Genomic DNA, 12,781 nt, shown 5'->3' with positions numbered 1-12,781 from the left:
TCCCTCTCTGTTGGTCAAACCCAAGTCTCAGATCTCTGCATTAAATTTGGAGAAGGTGCTGATCTGATGGGCACTCACTCACCAGGACAATCAGAACCAGAGCAGGCATGATAACTCAGAACAGGCTTATTTAGCACAGAACTGGCCCCAGCTGCCCCCCTCCTCAGGCTGTCCCTAAACAGGTAGTAACCATGCATGGGCCTGGCTGTCACTCAGGAAGGAGAGGGGCCAGAGAGGTGACTGGACCTTCTTGGGGAAAAGGCCAGAAATAAACAGGAAAGAACAGCAGTATCTGGGCACCATATGTTTAGTATATGATAACACTATCAAAATTGACAACTGTAAACCAACTTCTCTTCCCTGGAGGACAAGGGGAGAGCAAGGGGCATGAATGGATGCTAGACTCTTCCTCCTAGAACCAGAATATGACTAGCTCTAAAATTGAAGGAAAGATTTCCTAGCTTTTTGATTTAAGAAAAGTCAGACGTGAACTTCCACAGGAAATAGCTAAAGGAGAAATCCATTAAGATAATGTCTTTGCATGATGTGGACTCTCACAGGGTGATTTTTAAAGTCTTTTGCAGATCTCCAGCACAAGCCACTGCTTGTTGATCTCACAGTAGAAGAAGGTCAAAGATTAAAGGTTATTTTTGGTTCACACACTGGTTTCCATGTAATTGATGTTGATTCAGGAAACTCTTATGATATCTACATACCATCTCATGTAAGTTCCCAAAAGCAGATTGTCAAGACTCTGTTTGACAGTCTGCGTGTAGAGATTTGGTTTTGTACATTTGTAGTGAAAGTCATGCTAACTTTTACTAATCAGTAAAGCAGATGGACTTTTAGCCTTCACCAAATAGATTATACTTTCATACATAAAACATGTAAATTTAACTAATTTTTACAGCTGCTTGAAACTGAGTAACATGTAATAGCAATTATTTGCTATTTACTGGACATGTTTCCTTGGATTTTATATTAAAATACATATGATGTTTTCATTCAAGGGCACAAATTCTTTTTTTAAAAGCAAGAGGAGGAGTAAAAATGAGCTTCTGTTTTTACTTTGTGAAGGAGATTGGTTCATTTTATGTGGAAGAAGGCCAGTGGTCCTTTTTCTGCTCTCATTCCTCTCTTCAAGTGGAAGGCAATATCATGTGGTAAAATCAGACACCCCCAAGCACATGCTCTGGCTCTAGCATGGATTCACTTTGCAATAATGGACAAATAATGGGCAGCCTCTTCGGCCCTCAGCTTTCACATCTGTAAAATGGGCTAAGAGGACCTATCACGTAGAGTTATCACTGGCATTAAATGAGATGATGCATCGGAAACATGGCACAGGGTCCTACAATTTGCAGTATTAATATTACTATCCTGACACATTGCCTAAAACACGACTTTTTAAGGGAAATGCTGCCCATGGTTTCACATAGTAGAAGTGCAATGTAAATTGTGTCTCCAATATGTATATAGTCCCGAGGCTAACATACAGTAGAAACTAGTCATCAACAAAGTCTGAGATTCAGTCTGTTGCTTTTTAAAGAGTTTAAAGACTTTACTCCACGGAAGCACAACAATTGAAAAAAGTTACTTTAGTGCATGACACACGCACATCATTTGTTCCCACATTGCAGCTTTCCCTCACGTGTGTGTACATGCACACGGACTCGCAACCCATGCTCTTTTATGAGGGGACCAAGCCACCCCATGATCGTTGTCCAGCTCCTCGGTCATGTCCACCCTGCACCTACTGGACGGCCATGACACTCTCCACCAGGGGGATCACAGCAGTCCCATGTCTGTCTTCATACATGTCAGTCTACGCTTATTTGAATAGTATGAGTCTTTTTAATGAATGGTAATTTAAAATTTTTTTCTCAACAAGCCATTAATTTGGATTATTATTTTATTTGGTCACCCAGATAAACAATCTGTATGGAATTTTCATAGCCTATTTTGGTCCCAACTTTTGGTCCCATGTAGGCTGTTTCCAGCATATTCAACTGGTTTGCTCTTTTCCTCATCTTTTTTAAAAGTAGACAGAAAACACGAGATTTTTTTCAATGTTCATGAGAATGTGCGCAAATCCCAATTTTACCACCACATGCTAGTACAGCTTTGGTCAAGTTACATAACCCCTCTGAGATGCAGTCACTTCGCCTGTAGACAGAAACACCTACCGTGCGGAGCTGTTCTAAGGCCCAGAAGTTATGTATGTAAAGAGCCCATGCTTGGCACAGGGCAAGTGCTCCAACGTTGTAGTTGTTGCTTTTAGGAACAGGTGAATTGGATTCTTGACTTCATCCCAAAGTTTGTATTTACCAGCGTATTTGGCAGGTCAGTAGTTAAATTAAGCAAAGCAAAACATCAGTCTCTAGAGTACAAATGAAAAAGAGAAATGAAAGAACTTGTTTTTTTCAATTCTTAGAAGTTAATAGTTAAGATACTGTCTTATTTTGAAAAAGAATAATGCCTGGCCTTTCTTTGTCTTCTAGATTCAGGGCAATATCACTCCTCATGCCATTGTCATCTTGCCTAAGACAGATGGAATGGAAATGCTTGTTTGCTATGAGGATGAGGGGGTGTATGTAAACACCTACGGCCGGATAACTAAGGATGTGGTGCTCCAATGGGGAGAAATGCCCACGTCTGTGGGTAGGTTAACCATTCCTTATCTCCTTCAGCAGTTACACCCCCCAAATGAAACGAAAGTCAAGAAATGTGAAACAACCATTTGATTTCACCAAAAAAAAAAAAAAAAAGTCTGTGAATAACTTGTAAGACTTGCTTTGTCTGTTTATCTCAAGTCGTTTGTCATTTTTGTGGTTAAGATGTGAACAGATGCTGTGAGTTATTGCCCATCTAATGTTTTTAATGCAGTTTTGGAAATTCCTTTTGACAGCCTACATTCATTCCAATCAGATAATGGGCTGGGGCGAGAAAGCTATTGAGATCCGGTCAGTGGAAACAGGACATTTGGATGGAGTATTTATGCATAAGCGAGCTCAAAGGTTAAAGTTTCTATGTGAAAGAAATGATAAGGTAAATCCGTTTCAACATTTGCATTAGTGTTTGCATTTTAAGAGACCACCAGGTACCTGTGAAATCTTCATTTTCCTTTATACTGATTTGAATCACATCTGTGTTAAACAATCAATATTATCTTGAAATGGCATTATTTGGTTTGACTCATGTGAACCCTCAAAATATACTATTCACACATCAAAAAAAGACATGAAAACATCTAAAAGTTTCTTGTAAACTCTTAGTAACTCGTATGGCCTGCAGGCCTTAAGATGACTCAGCAAATACCCCAAATTCTCCTAAACACTTAGTAGAGTTGGCCCATCATTACTCATTTCACAGAGGGTCAACCTTATACTCCACGTTTAGACTTTTCACAGAATCACTACTGGGGCATAACCCATCACATTATATTCAGCTTCAAATGTAAAACCTGTGACATGTAGAAATATAAAGATTTTGAGAAGTGCCACCCATTCCTTGAGGAATGCACAGTCACAAACTCAACTAGTGCCATGTCCTGTGTCATTCCAGCCGTGTTTCTTCTGAAGTGTCATAGGGGGACTGTTTTCCAGTGAAATTGGCGGTGTTCGTCTGGCATGAACAGTCGCCCAGAAGGGTATTCTTCCCCTTGCCCTCCCTGTAGACTCACCCAGAGTTCTCAGTAGCTAAGCTATACTGTATTTGTGAATTCATCCTTTGTGACTATGGTCAATTTAGAAATGCTGTCCCCCAAATCAGCCAACGTAAACATTTATAGAAAAGAGTGTGATGGGTTGAACAGACCTACGTCTCTTGGCTCTCTCCCATTCCCTAGAAGCCAGGCTGGTCTTAGTATGACCCTGGAGCAGCCAGTTAATCTGACGTGGTGTGGTCTGGGTGGACAACAGTTGGGAGGGGCAAGAATGGTTTCCAAGGCCTCATCAGAATATGCCAGAAAACAGACCTGACCTCAAGTAAAATTCCAGCCCCCACCTAGTCTCCGGGGATCCTAAGGCCAGGACTGATCTAGGCATGGACCCCCAAACTCTAGAAGCCCTTGCTGCAAGCCCTGTCCACACCCTCAGGAACAGGCTGAGACCACACCACTGTCAGGGCGCTGAGGCTGAGAGCCAGGGCACACAGAACCTGGAGAACAGCAACCCTTTCCTCCCCTTGTTGTGTTTCCACAGGTCCTCTGTGCTTCCCCCCGTGATCACTAACCCCACAGTAGCTTTACTAACATATGTAGCATTAGCTGAATGACACACGTTTCCACAGAGCTTCCTAAGAAGCTGTTGGGAGAGACAGCAATGTTCTAAAGAAGTTGTGGAAATGAAGTAGCAGAGACTTTATACTAGTGACAAAGTAAACGCCTTGGACCAAAGTGTGGTGTCGGCTGATTCTTAAAGGACTCGGCCAAAGCACATAATATTATTTTCCTAGGCAGCGGTTCATGGATGTTCGGCTCAGGCAAGCAGTACCCCAAATCTTGCTCCCTTCTCTCAGTTGTTGGATAAAATGATTTAGCAGACCCAGACCTAATGGACTGTGGTTCTCCTTATGAATGCCATGATCCCCTTCAGCCTAGGATATGCCTTCATCATCACATCAGCAGAGAAGCCAAGTGTTAACTCTTGAAATGCCAAAGTGAATAGGCATTAAACACCTTATCCTATCCAACTAGAGCCACTTGTTTGTTTGGTTTTTTAATTGAAAAATGAAGCTCTATAGTAGGCAGTAGGCCTCAGATTCTCTCTTGACTTTCATTCCCAAAGTCTGCCCTCTTGTCATTAGGAGACAGATGAGGGGAGCCCTTGTGACTTTCCAGAAATTAACAAAGGACCTGTTGTGTTCTTGACCAGAAATCCAGCATATTATCCTAGCATGAAACTCCCTTGTAAAAAGTGAGCACCCAAAGGGTTGTTGCAAATCAAGATGTAGTCCCTTCTGGGTCCCTGAAGGCCAATACCATGATAAGTAATAGTAACCTTACAGGAATAAAGGCAGGAATGCCTGCAGAGGATGCGGTGTGTTAAAAGATGCTTTAAAAACACCAGCCATTGAGTCTTAAGAGCTGACACATGGCAAGCATAGGACATGTGAGAGGAAAGTGGATGGACGGTTGAAGAAAAGAGGGAGAGAAACCATGCAGTTGAACTAACTTCTTTTTAATTTCAAACAGGTATTTTTTGCATCCGTGCGATCTGGAGGAAGTAGCCAAGTGTTTTTCATGACCCTCAACAGAAATTCCATGATGAACTGGTAACAGAAGAGCACTTGGCACTTATCTTCATGGCGTTATTTCTAATTTAAAAGAACATAACTCATGTGGACTTAATGCCAGTCTAGAGGCAGAATCAGAAGGCTTGGTTGAACATACTGCTTTCCCCTTTTCCTCTCCCTCCACCCGTCCCGACACAGTCCATCTTTCAATGTTGCAGCCTGGTTGAGAAGGAGAGAAAAAGGTGGCAGGAATTTCCAGGAGATCCCCAAGAATGCTGCGTTGTCTATGGACAGAGATGGACCATGTGCCCTTCGGAGTTAGGGATAGAAACAAATATTGTGTGCTTTTATGATTAAGCTGTGTTACGGTGGATTTTTGAGTTTTGTTTTGTTTTTTACCTTTTTTTTTCTTTACCCCCTTACTTTGTAAGAATGGGGAGAGAATGCATACTGAGAAAGTATCTGTTTTTAATTCTGTCTGCCTGCTAGCTTTAAGTATATGATATGTTAAGATCTCCAACTTCAAATGGTGAGAGACAGCACAATAAATGTACCTTATCTCTTTACACTGAAGGCCATAACTACACAGTGAGGTAATTTTAGAACTCTTTTGCCTTCACCAACCCAAGAGGTTGCTTTTTGATAGCAACTGCTAATGAATTTTTAAAAGAGAAGAAAAATACTAGTATTCCCCTCTTTTGGGAAATAGATTTTAAATGGCTAAACTACTAGCCTTAGACTAATAAAATCAACTACCATTTTTGTGAGTCTGGCAGGCCCTATTTTATAGGGCCCTGTACAGAACAGAGTGTGTCTCATGGGATAGTAGTGCCATTGAGTTAAGCTGGCTCTGGTGAATGAGGGACTCTATATACAACGTTGCCTCAATGATTACTGCAGCAGATCAGGGCAAAAGATGGGATGACAGAGGGGGTCAGATGGAAAGAGCTTCTGGAAACAAGCTAAAAATGTATATATATACACACACACATTTTTTTTTCAAATGCACAAAACTTCCCAGCTAGGAAGTCACTCTTGTTTGGGCTTCGTTAGGAGTTAAGACCTTGTTCTTTCTGGGAATTGGAGAATCGATGACATCCAGGCTCTAGTTACTCCCAGCTTCCTCCTGAGGTGCCACTGTCTCAAGATGAAAACTGTGACTGAAAAAATAATAATAATAAATGTTTCTGAGCTGCCTGTGTTCTCTCTGGGTTGGTGAGAGAAGGGACTAGACTACTAAGCCTGCCTGGGACCCAGCAGGCATCATTGGTTCAGATTTTATAGAACTTGAAAGCAAGGCTTTGGCCAAAATTCTGAGACCCTAATCATTTTACCTTCCTCCAAATTACCCAACATCCGGTAAACAACGTTTGTGCAGAGATATGTATGTATTTCGTTCAGGTTGACTTGTGCCCTTATAAACTCTTCCACGAGTGATCTGAACTTTTGCGTGACTGTCTGGGATTTTTTTTCCCAAAGCTCCGAGCATGGCCGCCTGTGGTATCAAGGTGTTGCAAAACAGTATCTGTGTTGCGCTTCCTGTTTTAACCTACCTCGTTTCGTTTGTTTCGTTTCACTGTTCATCACAGCAGTGTTATCTCCAGGAGACATATAGAGAGCTCAACTGGCAATCTCAGGTGTATTTCACATTTAAAAAAAAAAGCAAAACAGTAGTTGACCAAATTGTTCTTGAAAAATTGGAAAAAAAAAAAATCCAACAGCAACAAAACTAATGTGGCTCGTTTCTGGAGAAAACAATTATTGTAAACAGATCCAAAACCAAAAATATGAGCCTACTGATTTTGCCTAAATACATGAGCAGCTGATGTACTATTAATGAGAACGAAATACACATTAGGAAAACAGCGCCATTTCAATCTGGTGGCTTGGGCAAGGGGGGTACACGGAAGGGGAACTACTCTAGTTTTTGAAGTGGCTGATTCTGCCCCTCCCTCCTGTAAAGGTGGTTGTCATTTGCATTTATTTAAAGCAGGTAACACACAAATGGAATTGAGGAATATCTTCAGGCGATCACCAAGATGTCCTCATTGTGGTCCCTTTAGCACTCAAAAGCAATGAAATCCTCCCGTTCTCATTTTTACTGCTAAGGTTCTGCTGCTGAACAATAGGATCTTCGCAAATTCCATGCCACAAATTCAGCAATGTTTGGGATTGAATAGCAACTACTGTCATTGAATGCTGACATGGACAAGACACATTGATTTGGGTCTCATCTCCGCATGTGATTGCCACCAGCTCTTTATATTGCTGCTGTGGTATTTTGAACCAGAAGCTTCTTTAAATTATGTTGCAAACTGATCTTTGTTTTATGTTTTGTTCCGTTTTGATTTCTAAGTGATAAGTTCGGATCACACAGCTTTAACTGATTTTTTTTATTGTGGGATTTGGGGTACAGTAAAGAAATAAAAGGGAATCATTGTGTTTAAACATAAGGTAGTTTGTGAATGTATTTTTTAAAATCTAGATTCATTGAAACAAAAAATCATAAGAAAACAATATTACAGTCTTGTTTACAGTATGTACACTGACATGACATAGACCATGAGCTTTTCTGGTGCCAAGAAAAATAAAACACAAACGTTAACCATCAAGCCATGCTTTTTATATTTTTGTACAAATATTTTACACAGAGTACAAAGCAAAATGAAATTTAAAACAGCCCCCCACAAATCTGTGCTCCTTGAAAGATTTCTAAAGAATTCTTAAGCTTTTATTTCCAAAAATACATTTTCCTCCATAAGGACAGGCCCTAGCCCTGAAATACTGGAGGCCTAGGTCATGCAGAATATTTCAGAATAACTGTTCTTGTGGCTCATAACAATTACCAACATTTCAGTTTGCCTTAAATCTTTTTTTTTTTTTTGGCAGAAGCAAAGGGGTGGTTGTGCTTTTCATCCCTCTTAATATCATCTTTAAAATGAGCCAGTTTTAGAGATAAAAAATTCACCTGTGAGAAAAGTAAAACTGAAACTAGTTTCAAAGCTTAAAAAAGTTTTTATCAAGATTTGTATACAAAGAGAAGTGGAACCCTCCCTCCCCCAGAGTTTCACTGCTGCTGGTGCTGCTAAGTCGCTTCAGTTGTGTCTGTGTGTGACCCCATAGACGGCCTCCTCCCAGGCTCCCCAGTCCCTGGGACTCTCCAGGCAAGAACACTGGAGTGGGTTGCCATTTCCTTCTCCAGTGCGTGAAAGTGAAAAATGAAAGTGAAGTTGCTCAGTCATGTCTGACTCTTAGCGACCTCATGGACTGCAGCCTCCCAGGCTCCTCTGTCCATGGGATTTTCCAGGCAAGAGTGCTGGAGTGGGGTGCCATTTTCTAGTTCCACTAGATCGTTTCATTCCCTGCTACTCAATATTGATGCTCATGCAATGGAATCCACTGTGGCTGCCTACACCACGGTCGCGGGCCAGGGTCTGGCAGGTGGCTGTCATTGCTGGGTGCAGGTCTGGGACATTAGCGAGGATTCCTCCACGCAGTGCATGGTGGGAGCAGATGACCTACAAGGTACTTTAAGATGAGGAGAGTTCTCCCCATGCCAGTTGCATTCAGATCGTTGTCCTTGCACACAAGCTAAGGGAAGATATCTTGCACTATGTGCCACCCAAAATCTAATGACTATTTAAATAGAGCTCATTTTTCTTGAAGACTTTCTAACAGAGCCTCAAGAAGACCAAGGGCTATTTCAACAGTGTAGATTAAGATACAGATGACATCCCACGAGGCCACTCAAACAGGTATTCCATTTTTCTCACACTTTAACATTGGTTTCTAAGACATACTTCTTACGTACATCACATCAAGTACACGTTTTTTTAAAGCCTGTTAATTCCTGGTTGTCAAGACCTACTAACAGTTTTCTGTCTGCTCTTGTGACTTATTGGTAAGTGGTGTCTCTGGTCCCTCCTGTGCAGTAGATTAGAAAGATGTGAAAAATTCAGGCTGGAGCCATTTGGGTTTTGTCCGTTGCCCAGACAAGGAAGCAGCTGAAGTCTAACCTCACATTCCATAAGCTAAAAAAAAAAAAAAGTTTTCCCTACTAGTATGTGTCCTAATTCCTGTCACTGTATTCTTGAAATGTTGAAGAGCTCTTTGTGTTAATAGTGTGTGTCGTCTTTGAAAGTCTGCTTGAACAGGCATCACTTTCATTCATGCTGATTGCTTTAAGATACAAGATGTGCCACATTTTTAAGAAAGAACATGCCGTTATTGGTCAAAATTTTTTAAACTTCTGGAGGAAAATAGGATATCCGCAACATGCTGGTGGCAATTCTGAATGACTCTGTCGTGCTCCCATGATTCTCTGCTCTAACCATCTCAACAGTTTCGGTGAATTATTAGTCACTTTTTCGTTCATTCCTCTTAACCTTAAATCTAAACAAATCAAAAAAATAACAAACCCAAAACTGACTTAACTGAGACTATATAGTTACAACATAAAATCCAAAAATCTAAATTTGATTTCATTTGCCTGTCAATATTCCTCATAAATACCATTACATTTTGGCCTTGATCAGGGTCACAATATCAAGAATCTTAAAATGTTCTGTCCTTGTATGGGTCTCAAAATGGATATAAACTGATCTTCTTTCAGAAGCCCCAGCTAAAAAGAAAACCTCTTGAGAATTTGCAAGTTTAAAACTGACCATTGAGGGACTTACCTGGTGGTCTAGTTGTTGAGACTCTGCGGTTCCACTGCAGGGGGTACCGGTTCCATCTCTGGTCAGAGAACGAAGATCCCTTACCCTGCATGGCACAGCTGGAAAAAAACTGACCATTTACATATGTCTACCAAACATTTTCTAGTATTTCTTGATTTACAAACTGTCATTGGGATTTGGGGGATTTTCTGTAGATACTTAGGATATTCAAAATTTTGCATAACATTAAACAGTATGAGACCATAACTCTCTGCTTTGAAAATTATTCTTCTAAGGCTGTCATCCCAGAAAATGCCAGAATGCACCAAAATAAAAATCTTCATAAAAGCATTTTTAAAACAAAAATCTCGGAATAAGTTTTGAGATATTCTAAATTCACATCAAAATCTTGGACTCTGTGTCCATGATGCCAAACATTTGGAGAAAGACTAGAAAATACAGTTTAAAATAGAAATGTCCTAAAGTTTCCAGATTTGGGGGGTTTGTGTAGATATCTTCAAACAAACTCAATTCCTTGCGTGATAGGGTTTGGTTTTGATAGTTGGTTTTTATCACAACAAGTTGCACTGCACAGTTGGGGCTGGAGGAAAGGTAAGTTTTCATTTCCAGCAATGGATCATTGCTCATCCCTAGCAAACATCCATGCCCCAGTTGTCTCTTCCTCGTATTTCTCCCTCTGGGGTTAGTGTTAAGAAATAGTAATTTTGTATTATGGTTTATTTAAAAACCTCAGACATCACCTGAATCAGAATTTCAAATGTTAGGTGACAGCAAGAAATAAATCTGTAGCAGGGGGGAAAAAAAGGATGACAGCTTAGGTGAAGTTTCAAATTGGATGTTGTGAAACTGTCTTTGTGCATTTAGCTGTCTTTTTTTTTTGTTTTTTAACAATGTTAACGTAACTGTAGAAATGCCAAATTTATAATATTGGAAGGGAAAACTATCATTTTGCTATGCCTAAGAGTGTTTATGCTGTTTAAATCTCCAGTTTTCTAAAGTGTTCTAAACTGTCAAAAATATGCTGAAACTGGATCATTCTCACCTGTGTAGTGGTATAAAGAAAGAAAATCTTGGCATATTTTCTAGTCTGAACCTTTTGGTTACTTTCAGGTATTTTTTCCCTGCATTCACAAAGCCTTCAGTTGTTGTCTAAGGTTGTTCAAGCAGTAGTTAGAAATGATTTGGTAGGTTCTAAGCCAAGGTTTTCCTTGACTGTGACTGCCGTACTATGGAATATACTATTTTATGTTTTCTCTATCAAAATGTGAATAATAAAATATCGATAGTAGTGAGACGCCTGCTTGTTCTCATTCAGTCCAGTTCAGTCACTCAGTCGTGTCCGACTCTCTGTGACCCCACGAATCGCAGCACGCCAGGCCTCCCTGTCCATCACCAACTCCCAGACTTCACTCAGACTCATGTCCATCGAGTCCGTGATGCCATCCAGCCATCTCATCCTCGGTTGTCCCCTTCTCCTCCTGCCCCCAATCCCTCCCAGCATCAGAGTCTTTTCCAATGAGTCAGCTCTTCGCATGAGGTGGCCAAAGTACTGGAGCTTCAGCTTTAGCATCAGTCCTTCCAAAGAACACCCAGGGCTGATCTCGTTCAGAATGGACTGGTTGGATCTCCTTGCAGTCCAAGGGACTCTCAAGAGTCTTCTCCAACACCACAGTTCAAAAGCATCAATTGTTTGGTGCTCAGTTTTCTTCACAGTCCAACTCTCACATCCATACATGACCACTGGAAAAACCATAGCCTTGACTAGACAGACCTTTGTTGGCAAAGTAATGTCTCTGCTTTTGAATATGCTATCTAGGTTGGTCATAACTTTTCTTCCAAGGATTAAGTGTCTTTTAATTTCATGGCTGCAATCACCATCTGCAGTGATTTTGGAGTCCCTCAAAATAAAGTCTGATACTGTTGCCACTATTTCCCCATCTATTTCCCATGAAGTGATGGGACCAGATGCCATGATCTTCATTTTCTGAATGTTGAGCTTTAAGCCAACTTTTTCACTCTCCTCTTTCACTTTCATCAAGAGGCTTTTGAGTTCCTCTTCACTTTCTGACATAAGGGTGGTGTCATCTGCATATCTGAGGTTATTGATATTTCTCCCGGCAAGCTTGATTCCAGCTTGTGCTTCTTCCAGTCCAGCATTTCTCCTGATGTACTCTGCATAGAAGTTAAATAAGCAGGGTGACAGTATACAGCCTTAACGTACTCCTTTTCCTATTTGGAACCAGTCTGTTGTTCCATGTCCAGTTCAAACTGTTGCTTCCTGACCTGCATATAGGCTTCTCAAGAGGCAGGTCAGGTGACCTGGTAGTCCCATCTCTTTCAGAATTTTCCACAGTTTATTGTGATCCACACAGTCAACGGCTTTGGCATAGTCAATAAAGCGGAAATAGATCTTGCTTTCTCCATGATCCAGCGGATGTTGGCAATTTGATCTCTGGTTCCTCTGCCTTTTCTAAAACCAGCTTGAACATCTGGAAGTTCACAGTTCATGTATTGCTGAAGCCTGGCTTGGAGAATTTTGAGCATGACTTTACTAGCATGTGAGATGAGTGCAATTGTGCAGTAGTTTGAGCATTCTTTGGCATTGCCTTTCTTTGGGATTGGAATGCAAACTGACCTTTTCCAGTCCTGTGGCCACTGCTGAGTTTTCCCAATTTGCTGGCATATTGAGTGCAGCACTTTCACAGCATCATCTTTCAGGATTTGAAATAGCTCCACTGGAATTCCATCACCTCCACTAGCTTTGTTTGTAGTAATGCTTTCTAAGGCCCGCTTGACTTCACATTCCAGGATGTCTGGCTCTAGTTGAGTGATCACACCATCGTGATTATCTTGGTTGTGAAGATCTT

General features: G+C 40.9%; 1 protein-coding gene across 10 annotated transcripts in view; it reads left to right on the top strand.

Annotated features, from left to right (window-relative positions):
- Window positions 1–10,818, top strand: part of TNIK (TRAF2 and NCK interacting kinase) — a 400,746-nt gene extending 389,928 nt beyond the window's left edge. For 9 of the 10 annotated variants that reach the window (XM_040248755.1, XM_040248731.1, XM_040248749.1 and 6 more), the window contains 4 exons: window positions 575–724; window positions 2,502–2,661; window positions 2,909–3,048; window positions 5,195–10,818. In XM_040248755.1, coding sequence (XP_040104689.1) covers window positions 575–724; window positions 2,502–2,661; window positions 2,909–3,048; window positions 5,195–5,278 — 534 coding nt within the window. In that variant the 3' untranslated portion in view covers window positions 5,279–10,818. Of the gene's footprint in view, window positions 1–574; window positions 725–2,501; window positions 2,775–2,908; window positions 3,049–5,194 lie in introns of those variants that run through there. The other variant, XM_040248737.1, reaches the window with a different exon arrangement.
- The last annotated feature ends 1,963 nt before the right edge of the window (window positions 10,819–12,781 follow it).

Source organism: Oryx dammah, unplaced genomic scaffold (genome assembly GCF_014754425.2).
Source record: "Oryx dammah isolate SB20612 unplaced genomic scaffold, SCBI_Odam_1.1 HiC_scaffold_2, whole genome shotgun sequence".
Taxonomy (NCBI): domain Eukaryota; kingdom Metazoa; phylum Chordata; class Mammalia; order Artiodactyla; family Bovidae; genus Oryx; species Oryx dammah.
This window is presented reverse-complemented; position numbering and strand designations above follow the sequence as displayed.